The sequence below is a fragment of the Pleurodeles waltl genome, chromosome 4_2 (assembly GCF_031143425.1).
Source record: "Pleurodeles waltl isolate 20211129_DDA chromosome 4_2, aPleWal1.hap1.20221129, whole genome shotgun sequence".
Classification (NCBI taxonomy): Eukaryota; Metazoa; Chordata; class Amphibia; order Caudata; family Salamandridae; genus Pleurodeles; species Pleurodeles waltl.
This window is the reverse complement of record NC_090443.1, coordinates 491664392-491682781: the sequence shown is the minus strand read 5'-3', so window position 1 is coordinate 491682781 and position 18390 is coordinate 491664392. Positions and strand designations below refer to the sequence as shown.

The following is an 18390-nucleotide window of genomic DNA, read 5'->3' as shown; positions in this document are numbered from 1 at the left end:
TAGAGACTATATCTAGCTGCAGTTTCCTTAAGTTTGAATTCTCCGAAGGCATGAGACTGGACCCAGAAAATTTTCATGAGCCATACCTTTGCTTCCTGGTAGGTGGCGTCGCTCGGCTCAGTGTCTGTTGTCTGCTCCAGAAATTACGTTGTGGTACATATGTAAGCGCCACCCAGGCATGATGACATCAGTTTCTTTTCACGACCATCCACACCAGAAGCACAAAGCCATGAAGAACACCGACTACTGGTGTGTCAAAACTAGGACCCTGAAAGTGGAGTTCCTGCGCCTAGAAATCAGTTTGCAGTGCCGGGAGGATGTGTGGGTTGGTAAGGAATCTGCAGCTAGATATAGTTTCTACCAGATAGGGTGTTTCTGATAGAGACTTATAGCTGTAGATTTCTTACCTTTGAATAGATACCCAAGCAATACCATCCCCAGAGATGGGACTGCGAACCAAGTTCAAACAAGAAAGGCCTGCAGGACCGAACAGGCAAAGTACCTGTCCCTATGGACCTGACTGTCCAGGCAGTAGTGTTTGGTAAACGTGCAGAGAAGCACATGTCACAGCCTGACAGATGTCCAGGACTGGAACTCCACATGCCAACGCAGTGGTTGCAGCTTTAGTTCAGGTAGAATGAGCACACAAACTCTCGGGTTGCTTTTTGGCCAGTGTGTAGCAGATCTTGATGCAGAGCACGACTAGTTCACTTCTGCACTGCCCGACCTTTCTTTGCACCCACATACCCTACAAAGAGTTGGCCATTTACCTGGAACTCTTTTGTACGATCAAGGTAGAAAGCCAATGCTCTTTTTGGGTCCTGGTGGTGGAGTCTCCCCCCTCCTTAGAAGGATGTGGGGGTGCGTATAATGTAGGCCAGGAGATAGATTGGTCTACATGAAAGTGTGTAACCACTTTGGCAGAAAACAGGACCTTGTGTGAAGTACCACTTTGTCAGGATATATAGAGAGGTAGGGCGGCTTAGATGATGAAGCCTGCAACTCACTCACTCTGCGGGCAAATGTAATTGCCACAAGGAAGGCTGTTTTCGATGTGAGAAGCCTGAGGGGAACATTGTGAAGGGACTCGAAAGGAGCGCACATCAAGAAAGTTAGAACCAAATTAAGATCACACTGGGGCATAATGAATGGAGAAGGAGGGAACACAAGAGTAAGGCCTTGAGGAACCTATGTGTACAACAGGAAACTTAAAATATGGACAGGTTGATCAGGAAACCACAAAAAAAGCAGAAGTAGCAGATAAATATCCATTAAGAGTGCCCAAAGCAGAGCCCTGCAGGGCACGGGAAAGAATAAAATAACAGGACCTCAGAAAGAGGGGCAGAAAGGGGATCAACACACTTGTCTGTGCACCATGACACAAATTTCTTCTGACAGGTGTATACTGTTTTGGTGGAAAACACTCCGAGTGGAAGATCAAAAACAGTCATACCCACTGCTCAATCTACCAGCAAGAAAGCGGAGAGAGGGCAGGTTTGGGTGAAGAATCCTCCCCGGTTGCTGTGATAGAAGATCCTTCCGAAGGGGCAGTCTGACTGGAGAATCGGTGGACATCCTCGGCAGCTTGGGATACCAGACTCTCAGTGCCCAGTGCAGAGCTGAGGATGACTTTGGTCTTATTGTTTCTTGGCAGGAATGATATGGGCGGAAAGTCGTACAGGAGACCTGAGCTCCAATCAAGACAAAAAGCGTCTCTGAGCGATTGCAGTCTTGGAAATTCCAACGTGCAAAACTGCTGACATTGTGTGTTCTCGGTCGGAGACAAAAAAAATAAAACTAACCAGGGCTCTTCCCACTGCTGAAAGACAAAGTGTGCCACCTTCAAATGGAGTCGCCATTTGTGATCCGCTAGGCAATTTCGGCTGAGTTTATCCGCTCTGGTGTTCAGAGAGACCACCAGATGTTGAAGCACAAGGGATATGCCCCAATGTTCCAGCCAAGTCCAAAGGAGTACAGCCTCTTGATAATGAGCCCACGACTCCACCCCACCCTGCTTGTTGCAGTTACACATTGCGGTGGTGTTGTCACTGAACACCTGCACCATCTTTCCCTTTAACAGAGGGAAGAAAGGCTCTCAATGCCAGTCGGATCGCATGGAGCTCTAGGATGTTAATGTGGAGTCACGCTTCTGCTGGAGACCAAACGCCTCTGATCCCCACTTCTCGCAGACAGCTGCCCCAACCCAGGAGTGATGCTTCTGACACTACTGTCAGATCTGGTTGGGGAAAGGGAGAGGGGTCTGCCACTGGCCCAGTCGCAGTTTAACCACCACTGCAGATCTTGCACAGTTCCCTTCAAGATCTGGACAATGTCAGAGATTCCCCTCATGCTGTGCCCACTGGCACTTCATGTCCCTCTGCAGAGCATGCATATGCCTTCTGGTATGTGTCCCGAGCAGGATGCAGGATGCAACCAGCAGCCTCAGTCAGCCTCACCGAAATCCACAATAAAGGCTAAAATATTGGTGTCATAGCTTGAACATCCTAGACTCGTCATTCAGAAGGATAAGCCCGAAACTGCACTGTGTCCAGGACAGCTCTGATGAAAGGGAACATCCGAGAGGGAGTCAGGTGTGACTGTGCATGTTTGTAGTGACCCCCAGCTAATGCAGGAGGTCCTCTGTAGTCTGGAGGTAGAAGACAACAGCCTGGGGCAAGCACGGCTTTATCAGCCAGTCGTCGAGATAGGAGAAGACTGAAACTCTCTGCAAATGAGCTGTAACCACCACCACCTTGGTGAACACTGGAGGGGCGCTGGGAAGGCCAAAAGAAAGCATTGTGAACTGAAAGTACTGTTGGTTCACTGTGAACCCCAAGTAACATCTGTGGGAAGGCAGGACAGAGATGTGGAGATAAGCGTTCCAACTCTACCATCAAGTCTCCTGGATCCAGTGCAGACAAGACCTGAGCTAGCCTGAACATCTTGAACTTCTTCTTGAGGAAGAGATTGAGGGCTCGTAGGTGTGGAATAGAGCGAAGGTCCTTGTTCCTTTTGGGAACTAGAAAGTAGCAGGAATAGCAACCACAGCCTACACCTGGAACTCAAACCCTCTCTATGGCTCCACTGGCCATGAGAGCTGCAACTTCCTCACGAAGAAAAGACAAATGATCTTCCATCATCCGATCGTAAGATGATGGCATGGATGGAAGGGTATTCTTGAAAGGGAGGGAATAGCCCCTTCACACTATCTGCAGAACCCACCTGTCTGAAGTAATGGATTGCCAGTGGAGCAGGTGATGCCGAATCCTGCCGCCAACTGGACTAAGGTGGAGAGGAGACAGACCAGGACGGTTCAGAGGCTGCTGCAAAGGGGGGGGATTGAAGGACTGACCAGACCGCTAGGGACCTGACTCACAAGGTCAGTGGGTCCCACGCCCTTGACCAAGCCACGCAGAAGCTGGGCAGCATACGTGGTCAGATGGGAATTGGCATGGTTGGTAACCCCTTCCGTAAACACAAAATGAGCGGAAGGCAGACTCGGCTGGATGAGGGGCTGCCGTGAGTTTCAAGGACCATGTCCATCAGAGAAGCCTGGACATCCCTCAAAAGCCAGACGTCCTGAGCCAGGCATGGGGCTTAAGGGCCACTGATGTTGAAACCGCTCTGCCTACTGAACTGGATGTGTCAAGTCTGCAACAAATTGTGAAGTTTGCTGCATCCCTCCCACCGGCAACAGCCTGGGAAAGTACAGCCTAAGCCTCCTCCAGGACATGTGGCAGCACTTGCGCAACAATATCTCACAGCATGTGGGAATAACGGCCCAAAAGGCATGCAGTGTTTACTGACGCAAGGCTGGCAGAAGAAAACATCTCTTCCCCCAAATGAATCCAACCTCTTGGATTCCCTATCTGGGGGGATTGGTAGGGAATGCACCTTGGGAGGTTGAGGCTTGGACTGCTAAGCTCTCAGGGTTGGGGTGGTGGTCAGGAAACTTGGGTCTCAGGGCGATGGCGGCACGCAATCTTCCTGTTCACAAAAGCCCTGGGGTGCAGGGTTGAGACCAGGTACCCAGTATGATGTCAGTGAGGGCAACAATGAATGAAAGCAGGGGCTCTGATTTGGAAGTTTCTGGTTGGAGCACCTCTGTCAAGAGAATAGTCTTGATGACCACTGAGTGCAGTTAAAGGTCCCTCCTTACCACCATTGCATAAGAAGCTCCCTCCTCTGTAGCCACGGTCGGGGGAGAAAGCATGCCAGTATCTGGAGATGTGTCCAATCTGATGGCTTCACCCAAGTCTTCACCCAAGTCTTCACCCAAGTCTTCGGACTTTTCAGCCGGTCCCTAGACCTTCCTCTCAACTTGCAGGGAGTTGCATGCTGGGTCGCATTCAACTTCAGGGACTGCTACCTCAAAGCCTTCAGATGCATGGCCCGGCATTTGGAGCACAACTTCGGGTTGTGATCACGCTCTAGACACCACAAACACAAAGTGTGAATCTGTCACGGACATCACCCGGTAACAGGATCTGCAGGGCTTGAAGCCTGCCTTCCTAGAAGATATGTTTCAATACACCAGGAAAACAAATTATCAAAAAAGAATCTGACAAAAGTTGAAAAAAATACCATTTAAAAAAACACGACTGAGGGGTAGCACACTCTAGATTGGCACTGGCTGGCGTCAGCACGCCTGGGCAGCACCTATATACGGACTGCAACATAATTTCTGGCACCTACGATGGACACTGAGACGATCAATGCAACCTACTGGCATGCAGGCGTACTGCTCATGAAAATGTTCTGGAAGCCGTCTGATATCTGGGGGGAATTCAAAGGTAAGGGATCTGCAGCTAGAAGTCTCAATCAGATTAAGTTTATGACCATCAGACAAAAAAGGGCTGCTTCTTGTGTTGAGTATACAGAAGGAAAGAAATAGCATTTAAAACAGTCCAGCGCTGGTACCGTGAGTACACAAACAATCAAAAATGACCAAATCACTACTTAAAATCAATATTACCCACCTCTTGGGTCATTCTCATACGTCTGCTGTCACACCTGACCTCTGTTTGCTTAGTAATTGTTTTTTGTTTCAATCTTATATTGTGTTTTTTTTTTTTTTTTATAAACGCCCCTTTTGCATTACCCACATGTACAGGATGTTTGTGATAGGCTGTTTTTCAGACTTCATACTTCTGATGTACTAGCACTAGGGGGAAAAAGGAGTGTCCCATGTACAACTCTTCTGGTGATTAACATGCCAATTTCATCTGGTCCTCTGATATGTCCATTCTTCTTGTTTTAAATGTAACAAGTTATTGAAACTTTAGCTTAGAAGTCTTGTTTGCTGCCTTGTGTTACATTTTCACAGCCTTGAAAAAGTCCAATGTGACTAAACTGTTGTGTGTAATAACATCTGTCTGTTTGGCATGATTATCTTATCAATACATTAGTCTTTTGTATAATTACCAAATGTACATGTGACTTCAGCTTTGAAACAATGTTTTTGCTTTTTTATACCACCTGTGATTTACTAACTTCTGTATGGATCACTCAATATAGGAACTTGTATATTTTATTTCATGTCTATTGACTAAACGTCAAAAACAAACACCACTTGTACATAGTGTTTGATGTGCTCCTAATGAACCAGATATTAGATGCAATGAGTGCCATGGTGTATTATACTCAAGAAACCACACCACTGTGAAAAAACAAACAGTTTTTGTGGCACATGCAAGCCAAAATATGGGTTTATTAGTATCAAGGGTACGATGGCTAGCTGGATAGAGAAACCTCTACCCAAACATACTACATTACTGTAGGTAACATCCTACAGCCAAGGGCACATTCCACAAGGAAAAAAGGAAAAAGGGTCAGCCTAGCCTATCACATGTCTCCATCAATGACATATGTAGGAAAGCAATGGTCTCACATGGGCAGATTGGAAAACATGAGGCTTTTCACAATCAGAAAGTTAAGTCTACAAGATTTGTCATGTTGTTCACGGTTTAAAATTAGAAGCTCACTTCCTTTGTCATCCTATATAAAAATCTATACTTTAACATGAGCATTGCATGGTGGTCTTTGCCGAGGGGGCCTTACCAATAAAAAGAGTCAATCATGGATCATGTGAAAGGAGCTCACTCGTTCTAGGAGAAAATCCTTTTTCTTAAAAGGAACTCTAACTCACTGAATGTTATCCAGTGACATGCTTCATCATCAAGTTCTTACCGATCCTTTGAGGATCGGGCATGCTACAACCTTTTCCAGACACTGGAGTACTTTTTAAGGAAAAGGGTGTGAGACCTATATGAAGTGATGGGTAAAATTGCCTAGGCAGTGGCCATATCAGTGTTTATTCTGGGGCCGTCTAACAAGATTGAAAACTGGGGAAAGCCGGTTAAATGGAATTGCTTTCACTACCTAGCCCTAAATGTGACTAACTAGTTTCTGCCATGTACCCCAATACGGTGGCTTTCATCAGGATCTGCAAGTCCCTATTAGTAACCTTGGGTAAGCGGTGGCTGATAATCTAGTGATCATCAGTGCTTAATTTGTGCTTGTTGTTTCCGGTGCTGAGCACCTGCACTTATTTTTGGGGGCCGGCGCTTATTTTTCTGCCTCAAGCGTTTGCTGCAAGCAAATGACACCTGGGATAAACGGAGGAAGAGAAACACGAAAAATAGTCACAGATGGAATAAGCAGAAAGCTGCAAGAGTGAGCTGAAGGGGCAGGGAGTGTCTTTAAATGGATTGAAGAGGCCCAAGATGGCTTCAGGATTACGCCGCCTCAGTAATCCGTGTTTCCATATTTTATTGCAGCAGCCACGTGTTTAAGAGGGGAGCTTTGGGCACCGGCACGGTTTTATTTACAAATTAAGCAATGGTGATCATTCATACCATGCCACAGGCACGGACACACATGGTACAATACCGTAATACAGCGGACTATGGGTATAGTCCAGAAACAAATATGGTGCGACCAATAAAAAGCAGATAAGTACTGTGGGTACCATGAAACAATAATGTTAACTAAGGAGCAGATGCGCGTGTCAGTGTATCCTATGCTGGTCTACATGTGCTGGTAACAGTGAAAACACAAGCAAGGTTCACTAAACACAACAAACAAACTTATACGCCCCATTCAATTCAAGATGATATAAGACATGAAACACCTACCTAATTAGTGGACGTCTGATGCCCTCCAGGGAGCACTGTAGGTAAAATTTGTATTAGTATTACAATAGTTAAGCCATGGTCAGACTGGTACACACCCTCGCTGCCTCGGGTAAAACTAACTTGTGTACTCGCGTCGTCATGGGTACCAAGACCTGGTATCCGCCCCGGGAGCCTGCAGGTTTACGATTGCAATGCGTGGAAGAGTTTAAACCAGTGCTTTAAATGGGCCGTTACTGTCTGGTACGGAGTATCGGCACTTTTTCATTTTGAGAGGGGGAGTACCGGCACATCTCGAGAAAACCATAATACTTTTAATTGGAGAGTACCGGCACTTCTCAGAAACAAGCAGGCACTCTGGCACAGAGTACCGGCACTTATATTTTTCCATTTCAAGCACTGGTTTAAACACTGGCCAGAACAGACAGGCTTCCGTGTAAGTAGTCAAAGCTATGCCGAGCACCTTTCTCGATAGCCGCCTGCAGTGGGACTAATTCCTGGTTGACGGGCGGCCCAGTAATAAAGAGATTATTCACGCGCTCGGCCATTGCAGTGATGCCGTGTAAAAAAAGTGGAACGTGTAAGATGAAAAAACTGAACAAGTAGTTACTTCATAGTCTGCAAGATATCTAAAATACTTAAAACATCCAAAACATTAAAGTGTGGTGAAATGTTAAAATAGTCAAACAGCTAAAACACACAAATGCTACAAGAATTCCCTGGCGAATTAGACGGCAGCGAATACAGTTATGGCTATTCTGGGTTATAACTAAGTGAAGCTACAAACCCCGGGAATGTGGCTGACAGTGGATGGATAAAAATGGATATGTTGAATAGAAGTGAGTAAATGAGCAGAATGCTTTTTTATCCTTGGTCTAGAATGCCAATGGCGAGCATCTCCGGTGGCAGTGTGTTCAACTAGCCCTTAACGCTGAACGCCCTCCAAGAGATCTGGTCAGTAAGGCCTGTCTTGTGCACCTGCAGTCGGTACACCCAAGGTTCTCTTTCGAAGAGGATATTCTCTAAGATGCTACTGTTCTCAAGTTGTTCCAGTGCAATCATTTTCAAGTCAGTGAGTGTGTGTGGATGTCTAATGAAATGTACCGCCAATTTGGTGGTTTCTCTTTTACACCTTTAGTTACTGCGATCTTCGCAGATTCTGTTTTTCATCTTCCTACAAGTCATGCCCAGATAGCAGAGTCCACTAGGGCATGTGTCCAAGTACACTACTTTCTCTTAGTTTCAATTTGTCAGGCTACACTATTCCCATTTGGAATGCAAGACTACATCTAGGTCAGGGTTCTGAAAAGTCGGTCCTGGAGAGTCAGGTCCATGCCAGATGTTTAGCATATCCTCATTTAGAAACAAGATGTTTCAGAAACCTACATTTTTCTAAATGTGGATATGCAAAAAATCTGGCATGGACCCGGCTCTCCAGGACCGACTTTGCAGAACCCTGATCTAGGTTTTTAGTTGTTTCTGTCATGTTGCAGTGGTGCATGACCCACAGCGGTAGTGCCCTGCAAGCTTGGGAATACCCCATAGGGTACCCTGGCTGACTTCTGGTTGTATCTTTGGGCATGTGTGAAGAAGGGCGTCTCCGAGGCTTGTCGCCCTTTTATTCTGTTGATCAGGTAAGGTAAACAACAGCTCTGCTGTCAAGCCAGACCTAGAAATTACAGCAGGGCACCCAACCACAAGATGGCAGAATAATACATAGTATGTGACTCTGGGAGCCTCAAAACAAATGTTACAGGAAGTTTGCCCTGCAATCATGGCTCCTGTCTCACCACCCACAAAGAGGCACTATAGGATGTCCACAGTGTCGAATATTGGCTCCTTGCCGCTTTTAACTCTATCAAAGAACTAGCAACACTCACACTTTCAGCGCTTTATGAGCTCTGAATGCGTGAATAAAAACCACGCTGGGGACCTGTCATGGGTGTATGATTTGCCCAGGATCAATCAATGTGTTACAGTAATAGACCAGGACTGCATCACACTGTTACTTGCTGCAAAGGCTAACACAATATTCCATTTTGGTGACTATACCACGAGGCTGTGCATGTCTCCACTCCCTTTGGTAATATCCATTGCATTGTTGACCACATGCTCACTAACAGCTTTCACATTCATTCTTAATTCGCACAGTCAGTACCTAATTTGTAAAATAAGTGCCAGTGCCCAAAGTTTTCCTCAAAGCCCGCAGATGACGCCGGAGAATATTGGGATTGCCTTAATACCAAGGATGAATAGTTTTAATACCACCTCTTTCTTTCTTCCATTACCAGAGACTCCCTGCGCTTTTTGTCTTGCAGGTTCTTTTTTTCATCCTTGCGTTCGCCCTTTGTCGCTGTTTTTCAGTCTCTCTTCCTCCTCCTTTCCTCCATGGTTTTCTCTCTCTTGCTCAAGGGTGAAAGTCTGATGAGCAAAAGTGCGTGCCGGTCCCCAATAATAAGTGCTGGGGCCACCTTCTGCAACCACTGGCTCAAACTGCACACTGCTCACAGTCTTGCCAAAAAGGGGGCAGTGAAAGAAGTCCATAAAGTGATTGCCCCAGCACACACAATTTGGACAAATGAGAGAACGATTAAGGACCGCGTCTCCTGGTGCCACCTTCGAAACTAATCCACTGAATCGCAGCCAGGGTGGCAGGGATTCCAAATGCAAAGCCACTGGGTTCTCCATCCCAAGGAACGTTCACTGTGACGTGGAACCTTCCCAGCTTCAGAATAAAGTGTTTTATTTCCAGCATTTGTAGGTGAAGTGGTAACGATGAGATTAAATGTCATGTATCCCAGTTCCATGGCTGAAACGAACCAACTGGACCAGGACCTGTGGCAGTTGGTGGTTACTGCATGGTAAATACTGATGTTTACCATTCGAGTTTCAAAGCTTAAGACTGTTTTATTCCATTTGAACACCAAAGTTGTTAATTTCCTACATTTATCCCTCAAATGTTGCAATAATGAGCACTCAACGCTTACCCCAGGAGGTGCTAAACGGATAATAACCAAACCAGCATGAATAACAATCACATTCAATAAACTCTATCGGAGATTGCATTAGATCTTTTAAAACAGACAGATTTAGAGAAGGGAGATTTAGAATTAAACCCCCAAAGTGCTCATCGCATTCAGATGCCACAGTCTTCTGATGCCTCCGTGCGCACAGTGTGCCTCCGCACGTGCCAAGGCCCTCATTACAAGTTGGGCTGCACAGGATGGTGTGCGGTGAGGTATTTGCCATGTGTGATAAATACCTCCTTTCCTGAGTTTCAACAGAAAAACCTGGCATAACACGCAGGATCGTTTTTAACCCACCACATTCTGTGTGTTTTGCATTTATTTTTTCTAGGCCAATTCCTCTGATAATTTCACAGGTTCGATTTGTCATAATCCACGAGGTGGACCCGAAGACACCACTGCAAGCGAGCCCCACAGCCAGAGGAGAAATGAACCAAGTACTTACGTGCCCGAGGAGCTCAAGGGTCCACCCCCCCCAAACCCCCCACTGTGAGTTCCTCTGGACTGATCTTCCAGCCAATCCCTGCAGCATCTTGGTAACTGGACTGATCCCCATAGACTTACATGGGGCACCAGATGCTCAACTGCATCCGGCTGCCCCAGTGCCTCCTGAGGGGACCTGCTAGCGTCGTCTTACACTTTGTCCCGTACTTACCCTAAGGCCAGAAGATTGGTCCCGTAAGTCGCTGTACTATACCTGTATGCAGTGCTTGTTCTCCTCAATAGGAAAACATTACTGCATCTGAAAAATGCAGTCAACTTTGAAAAAAACTCGAAAAATCCCTACCTCGAAAGGTACTCACCTGATTCTAGTGATCTTGGTATCAAAGTTCATATAAAAGTGCCTTTTATTTTTATAAATTGGTGTCAGATTTTTTTCATTGAGGGTGTGTCACACTGTGTGAGTGTATGCCCTCACAATCTTAGCACTACCATCTGATATGCCTAACTGCTGGACCACACTACCCAAAAAGAGAACATCTGGGATGTCATTTGTGCCTCTTTGATGCCGCTGGGGATTGCTTGGACTCTTTATATAGTTGACCAAAGAGCCAGCTTCCTACATCAGGTTAGTTTTTTGTGGCTTAATGAGTAAATAAATTAGGCTGCAGTGAGTAGTAGTTTCACAATAGTGGTAGAACAAATCATGACAGATGGCCAATTAAAGCAGTAATCGTCACCTACCTCTGGTTCACAAATGGGGTGGAGAGTTCAGAGATGAGTCGGAAGTTTGCGAAGAATGGCAACACTCCTCTATTCTGGAGGGGAAAGCAAGAGCAAGATGAGTCATCCCATACGACGTAGCTTACTACATATGATAAGTACTGTGGGTACAAGTGTGCCCAGATGGGATGAAGGAGACTGAGGGCAAAGTAGGGAAAAAGGCACAAGACAGGTAGCAAATGTGAAGAGAGGGTGAGGTGGGAAAAGAAAGGACTGGATAGGACTGGTGGAAGGAGAAGACAACAGAGAAGGATGGCAAGAAAGAGCAGAGGAAAGGCTGAACAAGAGAGGTGAGGTAGAAATCAAAGGACTCAAGAACTCCTGTTATCTGATTAACAAAAACAAAAGTTCGGATAGGCCGCATAACACCCTGAGAAGCAGCTTCAGGGGGCGCGAGACAATACATATCGATAATAGCAAGGGACATCAGTCATTGCAAAGAAGTCAAGAACAATTTTCGGTAACAACACATCGCAGACATTTATAACGTACTGTACTGTTATTCACTATAAAATACTTTCACCTCGCACGCATGCTGTTATAGTGCCTATGCGATGAAGATGTATTTTAAAGTAAATAACTTCAAAATGCGTTTTATGTGTGTATTTTTTGTAATAATGGTACAGAATTCTGTGCCCTTTAGTCGTTATCTGCACAATAGCATCATTTTATAAAATGATAATGTATTAGTTCTTAATTATCTTTTTAATGCTCCAATACTTAATATACTTTTTAAAATGTATGATTAAACTCAGACAGTCTATCGTGGATTTTGGAAAGAACACGCGTTCCGGTGTGCAAGAATTATTTTAACACCACAGTGCCATCTATTGGGCATAAAGTTCAATAACTTTTAGGCCTTTATTTACTCCGCTAACCTTAACTCAAATTATTATAATTATAAAAACTCAGTAAGTAGCCCACCAAAAAAAGATTATGTCGAAATCAAATATTAATAATACATTTTAAAAATATACTCTAAAAAGTTAAGCTATCTTTACTACGGATCATTTAAATGAGTTAGAAATGTGGAATATGTTGACATGCTACATAAACAAACATTATAAAAACTAATAGGTCTCACCTATGTAAGAGCTGTTGCTTTGCCAATCTATGTTTGCTATGCTGTACACAAGCGTCGCTGCTGTTCAGCATGGCTGAAAGTTAGTGTGGTAAAGGAGAGCGGCGGGGAGTGTCGTACAGTGGAGTGTTATGAAGTGAAGTGTAGTGTCATGGAATGGTGTAGAGTATTGGAGCGCTGTGGAGGGAGTAGAGTATCGTACAGTGGAAGGGCATAAAGTGGAGCAGTGTTAAGTGGTGTAGAGTGGAGTGGCAAGGAGTGTCATGGAGTGGTGTGGAGTGGCGTAGAGGGTACTGCATAGAGTGGAGTACAGTGTTGTGGAGTCAAACGGCGTAGAGTGGAGTGGCATAGTGGTATAGAATACAGTGGGTTAGTGTGTCAGAATAGTGTGGAGCAAAGCAGCATGGAGTGACAGAAGGAGTTCCATAGAGGTCGTGGAGAGGAGTAGTGTTGGTGATTGGCATAAAGTAGAGCAGAGTGCTGTGGAGTGGAGTGGCATAGAGAGGAGTGGCATACAGTGGAGTAGAGTTAAGTGGAGCAGAGCATCATAGAATGGAGTATCCTGAAGCAGAATGTCAGAGTAAAGTGTCAGAGTGGGCTGAGTGAAGTGGTGTTACGTACAGTGGTGTAGAGTAGACTGGCATGGGTTGCAGTGGCATAGAGTGCATTGGTTTTGAGTAAAGTGCTGCAGAATGCATTGGCAAAGAATGCAATGCAATAGAGTGCAGTGACAAAGACCAGAGGGCGTAGAGTGGAGTGGCACAGAGTGTTTTAGAATAGAGTGGGTTAGTGTGTCAGAATAGAGTGGAGCAAAGCAGCATGGATGGACAGAGGGAGTTGCATAGAGGTTGCAGAGTGGAGTAGGGTTAAGTGGAGCAGAGCATCACAGAATAGAGTATCGAAAAGTAGAATGACAGAGTGGAGTGTCAGAGTGGGCTGAGTGAAGGGGTGTAAAGTACAGTGGTGTAGAGTAGATTGGCATGGATTGCAGTGGCATAGAGTGCATTGGTTTTGAGTAAAGTGCTGCAGAATGCATAAGAAAAGAATGCAGTGGCATAGAGTGCAGTGACAGAGCAGAGGGCGTAGAGTGCAGTGACAGAGTGGTGCAGACAAGATTGCAGTGGTGTGGCGTAGACAGTTTCACAGCAGAGTGTAGTGGTGGGAGGCAGAGTGCAGAGATGTAGAGTGGCGTAGAGTGCAGTAGTGTGGAGAGCAATGGTGCAGCATAGATTAGAATGACGTGGGCTGATGCAGACTGTAGTGGTACGGAGTGCATTGGTGTGGAGTGTAATTGAGTGGTGTACAGTGCAGTGGTGCAGAATAAACTTGTGCAGAGTACCGTAGTGGCGATTAGAACAGAGTGCATAGAGTGCAGTGACCGTGAGCGCAATGGTGTAGGATGGCATAGTGCGCAATAGTGTAGAGTGGCATAGAGTGCAGGGGTGCAGAAAAAAGTGGCATTGTGTTCAGTGGCACAGGCTGCAGTCTTGCAGAGTAGAGTGCAGTGACGTAGAGTATAGTGATGCGGAAAAGAGTGGTAGGGAGCAGTGACCTACAGTACAGTGGTGCAGACTAGAATAGATTGGCTCTGAGTGTAGTGACGTAGAGTACAATGGTGTAGAGGGGCGTAGCGTGCAGTGGCATAAAGTGTTGTAGAGTATAGTGGCACAGAGTGCAGTGTAGTTGGTGTAAAGTGCAGTGGCACAAGGGGCATTGGTTCGGAGTAAAGTGGTGTTGAGTACACCGATGTAGTGTGCTGTGGTTTAGATTAGAGTGGTGCAGCTTTGAGCTTAATGGCTTAGTGTGGAGAGTCAGAGTAAAGTGACGTAGAGTGCAGTGGTGTGGAGCAGACTGTTTCAGAGTAGAGCGATGTGGCGCATAGTGGAGTGATGCAGGGTAAAGTGAAGTAGTGCAAAGTGGAGTGCGGTGGCACAGCGTAGAATATTCCAGAGTACAGTGAAGTGGTGGAGTGGTGCAGGTAGAGTGCAGTGGCATAGAGTAGTTGCACAGAGCACAGTGGCAGGGTGCAGTGGCATAGATTACGTTGTTTCAAAGTGGAGTGAGTGAGTGCAGGGTAGAGTGCAATGGCATAGAGTAGTGACAGAGTGCTTTGGCGTAGAGTGCAGTGGCGAAGAGTTCAGTGGTCCATAGTAGGGTGGAACAGAGTGCACTGGCGTAAAGTAGATTGTTTCAGAGCAAAGTGCAGTAGTGTGGAGTAGATTAGAGTGGATTGGTGTAGAGTGCAGTTGTGTAGAGAGAAGTGATGCACAGTGGTGTAGCATAGAGTACATCAGCGTAGAGTGTAGTGGAGTACACTGCATTGGCGTCAAGTTGAGTGTAGTGGCATAGACTGCACTGGTGCAGAGAACAGTGGAGTAGAATTCAGTGGCGGAGAGTGCAGTGCTGCTGAGTAGAGTGGTGATGAGTGCACTGGTTCTGAGTAAAGTGGTGTAGAGTGCACTGGTGCATATTGCACTGGCATAGAATGGAGTGGTGCAGGATGGAGTGTAGTGGCATAGAGTGCATTGGTGTAGAGTGGACTAGTGCAGGGTAGAGAGTAGTGCCATACAGTAGTGGCACTTACAGCAATAACACAGAGTGCAGTGTTGCAGAGGAGAGTGCTAGAGGAGTGGCCTAGACTGGAGTGGTGTAGAGTGCAGTGGTGCATAGTACAGTATGGTATTGTGCACTGGCTTAGAGTAGAGTAATGCTGACTAGAGTGAAGTGGCATAGAGCGCAGTGTAAGAGTACAGTGGTGCACAGTAGTTTACAGTGGCATAGAATGTAGTGGCAGAGTGTAGTGGGGGAGAGTACATTAGAGTGGCAGAGTAGAATGCGGTTGCATGGAGTTCAGTGGCAGAGTGCAGTACTGCAGAGCAGACTGTTACAGAGAGCAGTGGTGTATAACAGAGTGGGGTAGAGTGCACTGGCATGAAATGCAGAGGTGCAGAGTTGAGTGGCTTGGAAAGCAGTGCCATAGAGTGCAGTGGTGCAGAGCACAACAGAGTGGCACAGAGTGCAGTGATGTAGAGTAGATTGTTAAGTGGAGAGTGGAGTGGTGCATGATAAAGTACAGTGGCGTACATTAGAGTGGCATAGAGTGCACAGTAGATTAGAGCAGGGTAAGGTGATTGGTATACAGCACACTGGCATACAACAGCGTGGTACAGAGTAGAGTGCAGTGCAATAGAGTGCAGTGATGCACAGTAAAGTGGCATGGAGTGGGGCAGAGTGGAGCGACGGAGAGTGCAGTGGTGAAGAGTGCTGTTATATATAGATTGGGGTAGAGTGCACTGGCATAGAGTAGAGTTGTGTACAACAGAGAGGCATGGAGTAGAGTAGAGTGCAGCAGTGTGGAGTGGTGCAGAGAGGCAAGTGGGGTAAAGTGAAGTATGCATTGTGTGGTTGCGTACTGCCATTACAGGCAACACATCTTCAATTGAAATGACCATTACCTTTGCACAGATGTACAGTGTTTCTGATAAAGTTATAAAGCACACAAACGATAATGTGTGGAAATGTCATCATCTAGTGTATTGGTTTCCTCTGATCGTAATACAATATTTGTTTCCACCACACTTCAGAATTAGCAATAAATGTGCTTCATTTGTGCTTTTATAATTCCAACATATTCTTAAATATATACACAGCGCATGTAAATTTGTGTGCTAGAAAAAAAAAACGCATTGTACAGCCTTCCTCAAAAACATCCTCGAGCATAACTATCCCATAAATCCTCTCACCTTGAAGTCAGAGAAAGAAAAGTAAACACAAACCTCCTTGGAAGACAGAGCCTGATATGCAACCTCTGTCTTTAATCTTCTAATGCACAGCAAATGTAGCAAGATAAGAACAAAATGTAAAGACTTGTTTACAGAAATCGAGCAATGGTGCAAGAATACAGTAAACAAGGTTTGGGCAATTGAAGGGGCAAACTCAAACTAGACAGCCCATAACAAATAGAGCCAGCAAATAAAAAGCACGCACATCTGAGAACCACAAAACCAGTGGTAAAGAAACGGACAGAATCCATTCCCAGGGAAGCTTTTCAAATGTCCCCAGCAAACCAGAGAGCTGCTCTGTCCCATAGGCTTTATTTTATGTGTTGTAAATGTTAATGTAAATGATACCTAGGAAAGATAGCACACAATAGCAGAAAAGTCATCAATTCCCTTGCTATGTAATATAGTCAAGCTCCAAACAATGTCTTCAAGGGATAAATATTTATTGAATCTGTTTGTAAATAAGACCAACCATCCAACTTCCAATTTTCATATGAGAGCTCTCCTCAGAAAAGCTCTGTCAATAACCTCCAACTTAAAACAAACGGGATCTAGGGAAAGACGAGGATAAACTGATGATCAGGAAGTATGAATGTGTACAGAAATATGAAGGCACAACACATCTCTTTCCTATAAATATGAACATTAGATGCAATCATATGATTCCCATAGAAAGAGCATACTGTGGATTTTTATAAGCCTGAATCTTATTCATCACATTCTGTCTTTCTACCAATTTAGGGAGGGATGTAGTCTAACAGCCACAGATAGTAACTTTGGAACTGGGGAACCAGGTTCGAGTCCCGGTGTTAGCTCAACATCTTATGATTCTGGGTAAATCAATTAATCACCAAGAGAATATTATTGACGCTAAATAAAATTGCAAAAAAAACAAAAACAACAAAAAACACACCTCCTCTGTTCATCTACATGGGATTCATTTTAGTGCCTTGGACCCAGCCCTTCAAAGATACAAATTGGCGAAACGCCTGTCCTGTTACTCTTTTAGGAGTGGTGCGATGAGATAAACCACAACAAAAAACATTTTCTTTCATAAACGACCCTCACTGCTGTTAAGCTGGATGCACTTGTTCAATGTTCTATTTATTCTTTGCACTTGACTGTTTGTTCTGGAGCAGTACAAGGATGTGCTACCTTGCGTAATATACTTTCTGTTTAGACACAGTTATCTGTCACTAACACTTGCGAAGTACCTTAATTGAAAAAAATCCGAGAACACAATTTGCCATCTCGGTCTGCCTTCAAAACCAAACACATTTGATGGCATTCAGTTGAAACTCAGAATCCTCTCGAGTCCAATTCCTGCACATTTGATAGGACCAATCACATCAAGAGCAGCATAGTTCCTTGGTTTAGCAGGAGTTCTACAAGGGATGCAGATGACCTTCTCACGTCACTGAAAACACTTAATGCACTTATTTTCTTTCCCACCAGAACCAACACTGAACACCAATAATGTAATTTTACTTTGTTCTTGGTGAGTCTACACCCTAAATGTCCTTCACGAGTAAGGTCTATTATCTTGTCATGCAAATTATGTGGGGGCACAAGCTACTCTCACCTGTATAAAAAGATACGTATGGTGAAGATTTAATTCCTGACTTCCCAAAACCTTCAAAGTTCTTTCATCAGCTGCATCACTAAATCACCTGGGCAACTTGCACTTTATCCTTCCCATGCAAAGGTGACCTAGAAAGACAGTCTGCTGCATAATTCTGCGTAAACTGGAAAACCTCTACTGTGAAGTTAAAACCCTTCCAACCCTAAAAACCATCTAGAACTTCAAGTAAAGAACATTCCACCTTTAGTAGTTAAACCAAAGCCAAGAGGTTTGTGATCAGTTCTTAGAACAATGGCAAAACCTACAAAAGAAATTAAAATATTTCTTTACCTAAAAACATGCTGTGGCTTTGCGCTTCACTACAGAATATTTAATTTCAACACCCTTGAAATTGCAGGACGCAAATGCTACACTCCCTTGCTTCCCAATGGATATCTGGGTAAAAGAGTGGTTTCTAATCTGTAAGAGCCGACATCAGTAGTTAAGATGGTATGTCTCTTGACCTCTAATATAACTTAACAACGGTGCTTTTGCAATTTCTGATTTGAATGCTTTGGGACAC

The 18390-nt window shown here is 45.0% G+C and overlaps 1 protein-coding gene across 1 annotated transcript in view; it reads right to left on the bottom strand.

The window, feature by feature from the left end:
- The window catches only part of LOC138292988 (TLC domain-containing protein 4-A-like), a 119912-nt gene that overhangs the window by 8376 nt on the left and 93146 nt on the right, over positions 1–18390 (bottom strand). The window contains exon 6 of the mRNA XM_069231916.1: positions 11345–11418. Within this exon, the coding sequence (XP_069088017.1) occupies positions 11345–11418 (74 nt within the window). The remainder of the gene's footprint in view (positions 1–11344; positions 11419–18390) is intronic.